The 15436-nt window shown below is 44.7% G+C and overlaps 1 protein-coding gene and 1 long non-coding RNA gene across 2 annotated transcripts in view; one reads left to right on the forward strand and one right to left on the reverse strand.

Annotated features, from left to right (window-relative positions):
* Window positions 1-15436, reverse strand: part of ITIH2 (inter-alpha-trypsin inhibitor heavy chain 2) — a 38215-nt gene that overhangs the window by 15969 nt on the left and 6810 nt on the right. The window contains exons 5-11 of the mRNA XM_046678196.1: window positions 13698-13802; window positions 11486-11648; window positions 7351-7458; window positions 6543-6671; window positions 5002-5118; window positions 1462-1630; window positions 740-865 (exon numbers count right to left, since the gene is read on the reverse strand). Of these exons, the coding sequence (XP_046534152.1) occupies window positions 740-865; window positions 1462-1630; window positions 5002-5118; window positions 6543-6671; window positions 7351-7458; window positions 11486-11648; window positions 13698-13802 (917 nt within the window). The remainder of the gene's footprint in view (window positions 1-739; window positions 866-1461; window positions 1631-5001; window positions 5119-6542; window positions 6672-7350; window positions 7459-11485; window positions 11649-13697; window positions 13803-15436) is intronic.
* LOC124248328 (uncharacterized) lies at window positions 148-6528 on the forward strand. The gene is made up of 3 exons (XR_006890978.1): window positions 148-301; window positions 4569-4817; window positions 5318-6528. It is a non-coding gene; the product is annotated as an uncharacterized LOC124248328 (long non-coding RNA).

Consider the following 15436-nt stretch of genomic DNA (forward strand, 5'->3'; position numbering starts at 1 on the left):
TCTAAAACTCTGGTTGCCATTGTCATGATCGGCTCACTCGTTTTCCTTCCACTGAGCTGTGTCAGGTGCAGGTGGGCCACAGTCCTTGTCTACACGACAGACTGCCACAGAATCTAACATTCACTCTCGCTTGCATTTGTCAGGGTAAAGACCCAAATAAGCACATAAAAATAACAGAACATGGAAGAAGCAGAGAGATGTTGAGCCATTTTGTGGATAAGAAAAATGCTTCACATACAGGACATCTGGAATTTCTCCACAGAAGAGAAACTAGAAGAAGACAAGTCATTCTCCAGTTTCAGTGAGTAACTGAGGGCAGCGTGGAGAACAGAGGGAGAGTATGTTCCTGCGGCCTCCAGGGGTACTACTGGAGCCCTGGGATAAATGCTCATCATACACACTCCCACACACCATCCCACCTGCCTCAATGGAGGAAATAAATGCATTTCATTAGTTGGTATCAGCAACCCTCATAGTTTACTATTACAATTCCAATTCACATTTTCCCACGATATGGAGATGAAACGGAGGCATTCAAGAGCATCACTGAAAGATATCTGGGAATTTGTTTCAGCGGGGTGAGTGTTTTAGGGTCAAAAGAAGCCTTCTTAAAGGAGCAGGATTTAAAATAGTTTAGAAACTCAGGCAAATGCAATTAGATTTCCCGTTTCAAGCAAATCACGTTCCCAAGAAACAACGGTAAAAATATTTGTCAGTAGAAAATCGAAGCGATACTTACCTACTGTGGGATCGCCGTCAGAAACCAAAATTATCAGGGAGACTGAGTTGGGGTCCAACAATCCCAAGTTGTTGGCTTCGTTCAAAATAAAGATGGCCCGCAGGAGCGCTTCGTTGATGTTTGTGCCTGTTCAAGCGATATAATGAGCTGTTCTGTCATGCACTCTTTCATTGCACAGAACAATAACTTTTTGGGTTTAGGTTCATCAGTCAGGTGATTGCTCATGCATAATTTATTCAGTACTCAAATCATTCGATTGCATTTCCAAGTGGCACACATTTTGCTTAGTCTGGTCAAGATCTCCCAGGGGAGTAAAATGTTCATTTTGTGGTAAACTATCCCCTTAGAGCTGAATTAGCCCTTTCAATGCACCAGTCTATCGTTTTGTTAAACACCAAATTAAAGGTACCTAAATCAGCCTTGCTGGTATACTTGGACACTGTTCTGCAGGCGGGGACATTTTATGCTGTGCGAGTTAACAAGAAGGCTGGTGTCACTTACTGACGCTTTTCTGAGGAAGGCTGGAATGGTTAAAAACTAGTGTGGGATGTGTACTTTCACCACAAACTTAGTATTCATCGTTTAACAATAAGCATATTACTTAAGGCAGAACGCTGCAGAGTGGGCAAAGACCACAGTGATAGGGAATAATAGTTCTCCAGTGAATCAAGAATTGAACCCTATGGAAGTTTCTCACTGGGCTTTAGGTCAAACTCACGGACCTCCACTGGGCTGGATTTTCTCAATGTACTTTTTGGCATCTGCAACCTGTGTTGTGGTAGCTGAGACTAAATCATTTCTCCAGGTTCGCACATTGTGGTTGAAGTCAACCACAGAGAACTGGTCTTCAGTTCTTAGGTCATCCAATATGGTCTTCATTGCTTCCACTGTCTATTTTGAAAGAGAATAGAGAAGGGTCTCATTACATAAGCTCTAAGTCTAAGAAGAAAGGGGGAAGACCAAGAATTCATCCTAGTCATCTTTCAAGTAGTGACTCAAGCTGTAATTCTTCCAGAAAACCTCTTAAATCCACCTCAGTCAACACAGATCTATCTTGCACTTGCTCTGAACATGTCTTGTCTGCATTTTGATGCTTAAACTTTTACTGTCTTATTTTGTTATGCACAACCACTTTAGTCTTATTTTAAGTTAATGATCACAAAACTCAGCTGCTCGCTTGGGGGTGCCTGCAAATCAAACATATTTCTCAAGTCCAGCTACTCACCCACTCTCTCTTTTTTTTTAAAGATTTTATTTTTTCCTTTTTCTCCCCAAAGCCCCCTGGTACATAGTTGTATATTCTTCGTTGTGGGTCCTTCTAGTTGTGGCATGTGGGACGCTGCCTCAGCGTGGCTTGATGAGCAGTGCCATGTCCGCGCCCAGGATTCGAACCAACGAAACACTGGGCCACCTGCCCTGGAGCGCGCGAACTTAACCACTCAGCCACAGGGCCAGCCCCTCACCCACTCTCGTAAACTACTACTTCTCATCCTCAAACCGTCCACGTCCACACCTCCCTCCACGTGTCTCGTCTGATGACCTGGATTCCTACTTCACTGAGAAACTGAAGCAATCAGAAGAAAGTTGCTACAACAGGCACCACCACAAAATCCTGCCTACCAGTATTTCTACTCATATATTTTTCCTTCCTACCTGATAATATGGAAGAACTAGTAGTATTTCTACCTAATGCAAATCCATCTGCTGGTGAACTAGATTTCATTCTCTCTCATCTACTGAGGGAAGTCACTCTATCAACTGTCCTTTGCCGCTCCCACGTCTTAAATTTTCCTCGTCTCTTGGTACGTTTCCATAAACATAAAAACGGGCTACTTCTCATCCCTTTACAAGTCCCATTTGTATCCATTTCTCAGCTTCCCTTTGCAATAAAATTACTTGAAAGGATTATCTAAACACACTGTCTCCAAATCTTCTTTTCCTATTCTCTCTGAAATGTAGCCCATTCAGGTTTTCACCATCATCCCTCCACTGAAACTGCCCTTGTCAAGGTCGTTGCTAAATCCAGTGGACTATTCCCACTTCTCAGACTCAACCTATGAGCAGCATTTGAACCAACTGGTCAACCCTCCTAATATGACTTCCTCATTGTCTTCCAGAGCCTCAGACTCTCTTGGTTTTCTCCTCCTCTCATTGGCTGTCTTTTCTGAGTCTTCTTTGCCAGTTCCTCCTTTGCTCTCCCAGTTCTAATTTTTGGACTAGCCTAGGGTTCGATCTCGGTTCTCTTCTCTCTCTACCCTTACCCTTGGTGTACTCATCTAGTCGCGTTGCTGTAAATGCCTTCTACATACTAGTGTCTCCTATTTGTTTATTTTGATGTCTCACCTTTGAACATCAGATTTGTCTAGCCAACAGCCTGCTTGACACGCACCCTTGGATATTTAATAGACATCTCAAACTTCACATGTCCAAAACCGAACCCCCAATATTCCCCACAAAGTCTGATTCTGCCCCTGTCTTTTCCAGCTCACTGATGGCAAATGCCATCCTTCCTTCCCATTGCTCAGGCAGAACGGGTTTGAACATCTTTCAGTCCCCTTTTCTTCCCTGTCACCTCACAGCCTTAGGAGATTCTGTTTACCTTCAAAACAGATTCCAGAATCCAATCACTTCTTGCCACATCCACAACTGCCACCCAGGTTCAAGCCATCACCGTCTCTTGCCTGGATGACGGCAACAGCCTCTTCTCTGGCCTCCCTGCTTCCACCCTCACCTGCTGCCAGTCTATTCGCACCATAGCAACCAGAGACATCCTTTAAAGCATGTCAGCTCATACCACTCCTTCTTCCCAAATCCTCCATCAGCTCTCCGTCTCTCAAAGTAGCAGCCAAGCTTCTCACAATGACCTACCAGGCTTTACATCCGCCCTTGCCCCTCCTTCTCAAATCTCATCTCCCGCTGCTTCCCCCACCTCCCGCCACACTGCTCTTCGCTCTGCTCCTTGAACGCGCCTGACACTCTCCCCACTTAGAGCCATTGCGCTGGCTGCTCCTGACGCCTACAGGGATCTTCCCCCAGAAATCTGCACAACTCTCCCCTCACCCTCCTAGGGTTTACTCAAGGTCTTCTCAATGCAAGCACCTGTTTAGAGGACAAACCTGTTTAAAATTTCATCCCCCTGCAATTGGCACACCTGATTCTTAATGCACTCCTCTTTTTTTTTCTTAAAAAGGGCTTTTTTCATAACATCACCATTGAAGATACTTTTAAATTTACTTGCTGTGTTTGTTGCTTATTCTCTGTCCCCCCATACCCCAGAAGCTCTGTAAGCTCCGTGAGAGCAGGGATGATTTTTTTAATGCTTTTGGTTGATTTCGTTACCAATGAACTAAGTGCCTGACACAGTGGGTGCTTAATAAATATTTATTAAATAAATGAAGGAAGAAAGGAAGCAGGGAGCAAGCTCTTGTGTTAGAGCAGTGGTTCTCAACTAAGGGCAGTTTTCTCCCCAGGCGACGTTTGGCAACATCCAAAGATGTTTTTGATTGTCGTGACTGAGGGGGTGGGTGCTTTTGGCATCTAGTGGGTAGAGACCAGGGATGCTGCATCCTAAAGTGTACAGAGCGGCCCCTACAACAAAGAATTATCCGATCCAAATGTCAATAGTGCCACTGTTGGAAAAGCTGGTACTGGGGGATAAGCACAGTGGACAGGGGCCATGTATTTTCCTCTTTTGGATCCTCAAACTGTGGTGAACACATGGGTGATGAGAAATGGTTGTTAAATGAATGAATGAATGGTTAGTTGGTTGTTCCAATTGGTTGGATGAATGGATTGATAGATAAAATGAATTTCCTTGTTTGTTACTTAGAATTGCATCTACGCCACTGAAGGCTGATTAATCCATGTTGAACTCCAAACTGGAAGACACGACACAGGATGGCTACGCTCAAGGAATTGCAATATAATCAGAAAAGATATGCATCTAACGATTTCAAGTTACTTGTGAACAATGGCAAGATAGTCATGTAAAACATTATGCAGAAGAACCAAAAGACTATGAAGCAGAAGAAGGATCCGAGTGAGAAGAAGTTATACTGATATGAAATTTTTCAAAAAGGTGAGTTTTGAAATGAATTTCTGTTGTTTATAAGCCATTCAGGGTGTGGTACTTTGTCACAGCAGCCCAAGCTGACTGAGACAAGCCCTAAGGGGTAAGCGGGCATTGAATGATTGCACTGTTGGGAGGGGACCAACGAAGGTAGGGAGTCCCACATACTGCTGCCACCAAGGGGGGGACTTACTTGTTTCATTTTTATTCCCCACATTGAGCCACTAACATCGATGACAAAGAGGATGTTTTTGGGAATTGGGTCCATGTTGTCAGGAGCAAAAAAGTGGACGAAATATCCATTAAAAACCTGAAAAACAGAACATATTTGTGAGCCCAACTGTTTCCGAGGTTTAGAATGTAGGAAGTTAGGGAGCCTGAGGATTAAGGGAGGAGAGATGCATCTGGTTTGCAGGAGGCATGGTGGTCGGAAGGGAGGGAACAGAGGCTTGCCATCCATCCATCTCTCCCTTCTCCTTCTTGCTCTCCCTCCTTCCCTTCCTGGGAAGGTCCAAGCCTTCCTGGCAGCTTCATTCCCCAGGGTACTTCAGTTCACTCCAGTCTCTGTTCCTGGCACCCTGCTAACCCACAGTTAATCAGCTAGAGCCCTGCCCTGGTGAGGCTCACAGGCCAGTGGAGGATGCAGACAAGTGAAGAGGCACTTTGCAGCCCAGGGTTGGTAAGTGCTGTGATCAGGAATATGGAGGGCTCTGAGAACACGCACTGGAGGTGCCTCTAACCCAGACAAGAGGGACTTTCCCAAGGAAATGGCATCTACGCTGGACTTGAGCATGAGTTTGGCGTCAGCCTGCCAGCGTGAGAGTGGGGCTGGGTTGGGGGGTGGTAGGAGTGGGGAGGAGAGTTCCAGAGAGTGCAGCCCTAGTGTGAGAGACATTGGCACCCTTGGGGCTCTCCAAGTGGTTCATCCCAGTGGGGCATAGCATACAAGAATTCAAGGAATTAGGGTGGAGAATCAGCAGGGTACATCATGAAGGACCTAAGGTGCTCTCTAGGGAGTTCGGACTGTTCTTGAAGTGAACGGGAGGCCCCTCCACCTGGGATCCTGGCCACTCTCTTGGTCTTCCCCTGCGGCTCTGATGATTGCCTCCCCTCATTCTCTCTCAGCTGCCCTTTGGCTGCCTCCACCAGGACAGCCTTGTGTCCAGCTGTAGGGCGTATAGCTGTGGACACTTGCCTACCTCCCTGTCCCTGGAGAGAAGTACAGGCTTTTGGATACCCTCTAAGATTTCTTACCTTAGCACAAAGGAAATACAGACGTGCATCTAAGACATGACAGAGGGGGAAGGGGAAAATTTCAAGAAATTTCACAGTGAACGTGGGCCCTGGAATCTGCCACTAGCCCTAGCTCTTTCTCTAGGCTTTGGTCTTTCCTTCCTCCCAGCCCCATAACTTCTGTGCCTTCTTTGATAGTCTAATTGCAAAGGACCTTGGAAGATTATCCAAAACCCCCATTTTGTGATTTTTCTCTTGTTCTTTATATGAGGCCTAGAAGTACCTTTCTGGGTCGTGACACCCAAGGACCCTTTATTCAGTTTTCTTGACATGAAAAGATAATCCTTAATGACACTTAGGGAGACATGGTTTTGGTCCCTTCTCTGCAGCCTTGACACTTGTCTTGGCAGCTAGGAACCACCCAGAAGCCAGGGAGTTTGTCCAATGAGAACCAGTTCTTTGGCCTCAGCACGGCCATTCTCCCAGGCTGTTTGCACGCACCTCAAGTTCCCCGGCTTTCTCTTCTCTGTTCACGTCATACAGCACCACCAGCTCTCCATCTACCGCAGTCTCCAAGCAGTTGGAGCATTTTCTTTGCTGTGCTACCGTGGGCTTGAAGGAGACATGTGCCTGGAAAGAATAGTGATGTCAGAGCCTGGTCTCTGCCCCCATCCCTCTCCAGGGGTGTGGTTGACAGCTGCATCTTCTCGTGCACACAGGTAAAGAGGTATTGCCATTCTGCACCCAGGCAGCATCATGGTCCTATTACTGATGGAAGGAACAGTGCCAATGCATGTGAGGGAGCATCTGCCAGCCTATGGTGCTGTTGGCCAGGTTTTGGGTCTTCTTAAGAGGTTCAAAGAATTCTTCCCCTCCACGCTGGAAGAAATGTCTCCCAGCTCTAGAAGGAGTTTGTGAAAGATTCTTAGAGGAGCTTGACCCTTCTCTAGTTGGTTGTTATTAGCCATTAAGGCAGAGAGAGTTAAGCTGAATATCTCTTGCTGTGATTAACGAAAATCCACCATGCATTATGTGAAATCTGTCTTTTAGCTGGCCAAGGAGATGACCTGGGGGGAAATGAGGCTCCAAAAGGGACAGTCGCTAGTCAAAATGCAATGCAACATTTGGAGGTTTTAGTTTGTGTATCCTGTGGAAGACCCCAGAGTTTGCTCAGGAACCACTGCTCTTTCTTATAGTTCCCTTGGCTCAACATCTGACAGCTTCTCTGCTCCCCAGAGCACAGGAAGAGGCCCGAACCCAGGAGCTAGCGGCCACTTAGAGTCTTTGCAACATGCAATACTTATGGTACCTTCTGGGGTCCTTTAGATATGACTGGAACACCGTCAAAATGGCCATCAAATGTGTCAGGAACATGAACAAATCTCAGTCCCTGAGGTTCAATAATCCACACGTCTACCTGGAGATGGGAAAGAAAATTACTCAAAATTACAGTGATGGACGGTAATCAGTCTTTGGGTGGTAAACATGATGTAGTCTATACAGAAATAGAAATATAACGATGTACACCTGAAATTTACATAATGTTATAAACCGATGTTACCCCAATGAAAAAAAGAAGTACAACAAACCAACAAAAACATGAAGAAAGAGATACTAATAAAAAAAGAAAAGAAAATTACACAAAGTATGAAAATACCTTCCAAGGCTTTTTGAGCAAGAAGTACAATTTCTAAGTCCTTTGCTGTTTTTCTCATCCTCAAGTTTTCCCGAAGATGACCCAGTATGGTTCCATGAATCACTTCTGCCCATTCTTTAAATTCTGTGGGACATGGTTCATCTCGAAATGGCCTCTCAGTACTTCCCTTCTATCGCTTCCTTCCTCTGAGATTTAATTCCCCTCCCCTCTCCTATCCTATTCTATTCTTTTTATTTAGAGGAGCATTCATGTTGTGAGAAAAAGAAAAAGAAGGAAAGCCATTGTTCAATGAGTCTGTATTTACTCTGTAGATCTGTCAGTAATAGACCATTTCCTCCACATCCTGGAACTTCTTTTTTTTTCTGTCTTTTTGTTTTAGACAGAGCTAAAGAGGAGGCAATCCCTTTGGGCGATCCTTGGTCGAACCATAGTCATAGCTGCAATTTCTCCCTATAGACTCTAAGCGCTGCGCCAAGCACTGGACTTGTATGAACTCACTAAACTCTCACCGATACTGTTATTATTATCTGTGATTGTTCTTATTTGTAATCTCTCATTTTACAGAGGAAGAAACAGAGATTCAGAGTGACTCAGCTAGTACGTGGCCAAGCTGTGCTTCAAACCCAGAGCCTGAGCTCTTAATGCTTCGTATGCTGCTGCTTGACTTTCAACAGCTTCTGCTCTATCTTTTCAGTTGACATTACCACACACTATTCTTTAGCCCCATGCCACAATATTCTATTTGTTTTTCTTGAGATTGCCCCGCACCTTTTGTACACACCCACTTAAAGTTGAGGTCATCAGATAGAACCGTGTGCACACACTGGTTTCCTTACTGCCTGTTCCTCATCTAGAGTCATTTTCGACAGTGATGAGCTATCTCCCCTTTGGAAGTTCCTGGCTTTGAAGTCGTGCCAACCTTTTTTTCTAATTTTTTAAAAAATTCTGCTTTCCTAAAGTCATGGACGCTTGTCTAAGCAGAGTCAATGTTTTCTTTCTTGGTTAGTACAAATTCCAGTATAAGAGGTAAACTTAATTTGCCTCCAAGATTCCCATTAACTCCAAATGATCAAATGATTCTCCAAGTTGGTAAGAATTAAATATACACAGAATCAGGAGGACCAAATGTCCCAGGAGAGTCGGACCTAGCCATTGTGGGTAGACAACTGAGAGGCTCTTAGAGGAAAGGGAAAAAACCTGGAGCCTCTGCTTTCATTCTTCCACGAGATTCTATCTGTAAATGAATTTAGAGTACTCAAGATGAAGTCTAGTCTCTCCATAGAGGATGAAAATGGAAGGAGGACATTTTCCCTAGGGCCACAAAAGCTCTTAGCAGTCCTGTGTTCAATTTGATACTGATGTGGCCTTAAAATCTAGTGGACCTGCTGGAACACTGTGCATCTGGAGGCCTATTCTTGAGGCCCAGCGCTTGGTCCCACTGAGAAGTTGGGACCAACCCACAGTGGCCCCGAGTCACTCCCCATATTTCCTAGTCTTTCTGTAAGGATCACAGAGTTGGAACGAAAAGTTTTCCCAAAATTCGATACATCAAAGAGGGTTTAAACAGAGATCTGTTCCCCTTGATTCCTTGAGGGAAATGCATTTCCAACTTGGCGGCCTTTCTGACAGTGATTAGAAACCGTTTCTAAAAATAAAGACAGGAGAAGTTCTATAATTTTATGTTTTCTCCTTAATTTATTTTTGGATGAGATCAAGTCTCTTTGGAAATGGATAAATTTCATAGACTATTAGATCAGACAGTACCTTAAAAATCATCTAGTCCAACCTCTTTTTTCACAGATGAGAAAGTTAAGGCCGGGGAGCAGAACTGCCCAGATCCCACAGCTAGTCAGTGCCCATTCTGGACCAGAACTCAGGGAACTTGCCACTGTGTCTGACGCTCTTTCTGACCTACTAAAACTCCATCCTATTTTGAAAATTAGGAATTCCTAAGAGCATGAGAAATTTAAGGATGATTACAAATTTCAGAAATATAAGAAAGACTTATAGACTACCTGATCTGTGTGGTAAGAATCATGATCTTCATGGACACAAACTCAAATTCCAGGATGTATAGTCCACAGTGTGGTTGCAGATGCAGTCAGACCTAGGCTCAAACCTTAATTATGTCCTTGCTCTGTCACCTTAGGCAAGTTATTTATACATATCTGTAAGTCAGAGATAACGGCGTCTACCTCATAACTTATGGTGAGGGTTCAACGACATATACTATGTATAAACACCTTGCCCAAAATATTATAGCAGACAAATACTGTCATATCTTTAACTCAGTTGCTGTTAATATTATTCTTATCAACAGCCTCAACAATTGCATCATTATAAGCGAGATGCTGATCACCTCTAACTGCTGCCTCATGCTATTTACCAGGGGATCCACAGCATTGAGCAAGAGAGTGCGGGTGACTGACACACAGTCCTCATCACTCCAGGAAAAATCCCCAGGGTCACGGATTGTGCTGTGCAGGGCGGCTGGCCAGGACTGCAAGAGGGGGCAGACATCCAGCCCTTCACCCACTTGCCAAGTCAAGTGTCCTGACACGGGGCTGCATTTGCCTGGAGGAAGGGCATCTTTTTCGAATTCATACACAGGCATCGTATGTGCCAGGAGGGGCTCTGAGAAGAGCTCAACATCATAAACCCTGAGAGCAAATTAACGCCATAGTGAACATGAAGAAGAAAGTGTTTTTTATTGATCAGATGTGCAAGTTTTGAAATTGGAATAAAAATTTCACTACGATCAATTCATCTCCAGAGTCGTCTTTGTCTACCGGCAATTCCCCACCTGTCGGCTTTCCCTTCCTCCCTGTCAAATGACGAGGCAGGTGGGACTGTACACTCCCCTGGGTTTCTTCTGGCTCTACTCTGCCTCTTACACAAAATGCTCATGTGATGTCATGGAGGTTCCAGCCAAGAAGAGTGTCTCGTTTCTTAAGGCAAGAGGTGACGATTACAGCAAAGGTGAGTTCAAATGGGCAGGGGAATGGGGTGGCAGAGGAAGACAGTGAACATTCATTGAGTTCCTAGCACTTGCCACCTATTTCCATAAGTTCTACGGAAAATATATACAGTACCCTTTTCACAGATGAAAAAATAGACTCTTGGGGTAACCTGTTCCATGTCAGAAGGCTAGTGTCGTGGGTTGAATGGTGGCCCCCTAAAAGATATGTCTACATCAAGCCCATGGAACCTGGGAATGTGACCTTATTTGGACAGAGGGTCTTTGCAGATCTGTTAAGGATCTTGAGACGAGATCATCCTGTACTACCCAGTGGGCCTGAAATCGAACGACAAGTGTTCTTACAAGAGAAAAGCAGAGGGCGACTTGAGACACACAGAGGAGGAGGCGATGCGAACACAGAGGGAGAGATTGGAGTGATGTGGCCATGACGCCACAAGTCAATGAACGCCAGCAGCCGCCAGACCCCAGAAGAAGCAAGGAACAGACTTCCCCCTGGAGTCCTTAGGAGCGGCCCTGCCGACACCTTGATTTCAGATCTCTGTCCTCCAGGACTGTGAGAGGACACATTTCTGTTGGTGTAACCCACCCAGTTGGTGGTCGTTTATTCCAGCTGCCCTAGCAAAGGAATGCAGAGCTGGCATTGAAATCTGTAAGGAAACGGCCTGGTGGACTCCAAACCCATCATCTTTTCAGGACACCACGTGGTCTGGCAGAGCTGACACAAAGAGTGGTGAGACAGAAAGTATCAATCGGGGATAAGAACCATAGAGGATGGCGTCGGTGCACAGCCCACCCATCCATGCTCACCTCCAGGTGTTTGGCCAGCCGTCCAGGCTGCAGATGAAGCCTGTGTTCATAGGATCCCAGCTTCCTCCACTTCACTTCCTGGTAATGAAGTTCGAACTGCACCTTTGCTCCAGGGAGGATGTTGACTTCGGTTTTGAAGTCCTCCATATCAAGAGCCCTGCTCCTAAAGAGGCGACCCCCGATACAAGTCATCACATGCACGATCGAGCACGAGACCAGCATCTAGGCGGAGGGTGTCCAGACTTTCCTGGGCAATCTAACCTGCTCAGTTGTTCATGAAAATGAGCAGTAGGTACAATAGAGAAAATTGCAACTTCCGGATCAATTTAATTCCGCCTACAGTTTTAGTCTTCTCTCCTACCTGATCTTTTTCTTCCAGAGCTTCTTACAGATTTGAGTGTCATCTGCAAAGAGCTACCAGTTATTGATCCCTAGTACGTACCAGGAAAGTGACACATGATCCCTAATACAGCAGCTCTGCAAGGTGGGTATCATTACCCTCATTTATCGAATGGTAACAAAGGAGGCTCATAAAGGATAAGCAACCTGCTCAGGACCACGCGACCAGTCAGTTGTAGGGCTGGGGCTCAAACCCAGGTTTAGATGATTCCAAAGGCAGCACACATTTCCTCGGCTGCATTTCAAACTCATTCTAGTGATTCTTTTTATTTTTGAAAGTCTTCAGAAAGAAGAAATCTATATTTCATCAAATTGAATAACTATTTCCAGCCAAAGTCCTTATTTAGTCATGTGTATATCAAGTCCAATGTGCTCATTGATCTTGAGGTGTTTATGGTGTTAAGGAGAAAGCAGCAAGATCATCAAAGGAAGGTGATTTGAGCATCAGGATAAATAATGAATGATTTTTAAAAAATTAAATAACAGAATAAGCAAGGTGAGACTGTGCGTAATCAGCCCATTTGGGATCAGGGAGGTAGCGTAGAGGGGTCAGCTTGGGATGCTGGGTAGCTGAAGGAAAAGATGAGCAAGCCCTGGTATAAGGCTTAGAAGTAGAGCAAGCAGTGAGAGGCCATATTTATCTGTGGAGCGGACCAGAACGTGAGCCCTGTGTTCTCTGTTGAGCCCTGTTCACAGTACCTAGGAGAGTTTCAGTTACAAATAAATATTTGTGGAATGAGCAAAGGAAAAAAGGACTGGATAAGGTGGTCAAAGTGATGGATAAAGATGTCAAAATAGTATGCAAAGATAAGAGAACTGATTAACCTGGATTAACGCCGGAAGTGCTCCCTTTGCTTGGAATTTCTTCTCTCCCTTCTCCACCTGGCTGAATTCTGTTAATCTACTTGGGCTCAGCCCAAACATTAGGTCCTCTGTGATGATTTTCTGGGTCCCCAGACAGAATTGGACACTTGGTACTTGGAACTCCCATAGGTTTTTGCACTCTTTCTACATTAGAGCTTGCCCTTATATGTATTACATCTATTATAGTCACCTATATATTCTAGGTTCCTTGTCTGTCTCCTCCACTGGCCTGACAGTGTTTGTGTTGCTGCCGCCTCTGACGGAACTGGGTACCAAGTTGACATTCAATGCATTTTCATTGAATGAAGCAATGCATGAATGAAATGGAAAGAGCTTCAACTGAAGGTGAATTTGGGGACACAGAGGAGGAGAAGGAAATGAAGAAAAAAGGATGGCAGGATCTGGCAGAAGATCAGATGTGCCGTGTGAGGAGTGATGGGTCGAAAATTCTTTAGAGGTTTCTTGCTTGAGAGGCTGCCTTTTTCAGGATGGTTTTGCATTCCCAGTGTCTTATTTAGGATTATAAGGGGGAAAAAAATCAACAGAAGCTAAGCTAAGGAACTGGTGCTGAAAAAAACTCTACCCCATAAAAATAAGGCAGAATAAATCATTAAAACAAATTCCCAGCCCTTCTTTCTGTTTGCATGGGAAGTGCTGTAACAAGACCAGCAATATTTCTGGAGTTCCTCTATGCACTCTTAAAGAAAATCCACCTTTAGTTACAGAGCATCCATCCACCCTCAAGGCAAGCTATGTAAGGATAACCTGTGTGAGATCATCCACATTCATTGGTTGCAGAGAGGCCTTTGGGAAATAGAAATTGGGAACCTGATTCTACCATCTAACTACAAGGTCTGGACCTTTCTGGAGGCTGGTTTGCTGTAGGGGCAATAGGACTGAGCAGAGCAGCAGCGGGACAAGAGAGCAGGTCACTCTCTCCGGACGTTACCTCACCAATCCAGCGGTTTTGCCTTTCGCTCTGGCCTGTGAGTAAAGCGCTCGGCCCACACTCTTCTCTTTAATGGAACTCGTGAATGTTGTGCCATCGACAGTCCTAGAAAATGACAGAAGGCCACCAGTTGGTCTGAAGAGCAATCTTAGCAAAACAAGCAAACCACAAACAAACATGCCACATAGGTGGATGTAATGAATGGGGGCAATTACCGTATTGCACCTGGAAGAAACGAGAAGAGATCATATTTCATAGACAGGAGTCCTTTTAGCTTTATCTGAGCGTGCAATTAAAGGGCGACAGGTAGGCTCCCATCCTAAAAGCTTTCCTTCACGTTCTGTTGCTTGTGTTTAAAATTTTTCCTCGTTTTCAGATTTAACCCTTCAGATTAAGTGCTGTTCTCTTGGGGCAGCCCTTTTGAATTAAAATGTGCCTAGGAGAGGTGACGGATGAATCCCTCATTATCTGGCTTACATTTGGTTTATGGAATCCTTCTACAAGTTAAGGATCTTGGCTAGCCTGGGGCCATTATGCTTTCCTGCCAGGATGGGAAAGAGTGCAGAAAGATGGAGAAAGGTACTGGTGGATCTCTTTGCAGAGTCTGTGTTCCTGTAACGTCTCCCTCGGGGGCCTCTGTCTTCTCATTGCATCTCCACCCCCACCTGTTTTACTTCCGATTGGCTGTCCTTTAATCTGTGCCAAGTAATGATTGATTAGAACACTCAAAATACGGAATTTTAAAAGTAAAATGGGACTTATGGCATTCAAATGGGCAGTCTCTCTCTCCCCAAGGAGGTATTGAGAAAGGTGTGGAGAAGTTTTTGGTTGTCCAGATGACTGAGAAGCGCTACTGGTCTTATGGGAGGGCATCAAGACATTCTGCAATGTGAGGGACAGTTCCATTAAAGAATTATCCTGGGGCCGGCCTTGTGGCCGAGTGGTTAAGTTCGTGCACTCCACTTCGGCGGCCCAGGGTTTAGCCGGTTGGAATCCTGGGTACAGACATGGCACCACTCATCAAGCCATGCTGAGGCGGTATCCCACATAGCACAACCAGAGGCACTCACAACTAGAATATACCACTGTAAACTGGGGGACTTTGGGAAGAAGAAGAAGAAAAAAAAGAAGATTGGCAACATATGTTAGCCCAGGTGCCAATCTTTAAAAAAATAAAAAGAACTGTCCGGTCCCAAATGCCAATAACGTGTTTGTTGAGGCACACTTCTAGGTTCACCTCTTTAGATGAGAGAGGGCCAAGGAGACAGTGACTCGTTCAAGGTCACACAGCGTATCAGAGGCACAGCTAGCCCTGGACCCACTCTATCCAGGTCAACACTTTTTCCATCAAGTCATACTAAGGTTCATGACAAAAAGTCTTTATGACAAAAGGAAATCATCTCTAAAGGTAGAATGTTTGTAACCTTGATAAAAAAGGCAGAAGAAATATTTTGACTGGATGTGGAGGTCTGTATAACTCATGTTAAATTGTGGCGATACAAGCAGCTGTCTTCTCTGGTCTGGTAAGTTCAGCCCCGAGTGGAGGGAGACCAAAATAAATGTCTATTTCGCAATTCTGACTTTTGTCACCTCAAATCTTCTATGGAATGAGATGGAGAAGAAAGAAAAAAATGAAGGAAAACAGAAAGAAGATGCACCTAGAATAACTCCTGGTTACGTGGTTTAAAAATGAAAATTAAAATCGTTTTAAATATAATTTTTCAGACACAGTGTTACAT

Source organism: Equus quagga, chromosome 12 (genome assembly GCF_021613505.1).
Source record: "Equus quagga isolate Etosha38 chromosome 12, UCLA_HA_Equagga_1.0, whole genome shotgun sequence".
NCBI classification, from domain to species: domain Eukaryota; kingdom Metazoa; phylum Chordata; class Mammalia; order Perissodactyla; family Equidae; genus Equus; species Equus quagga.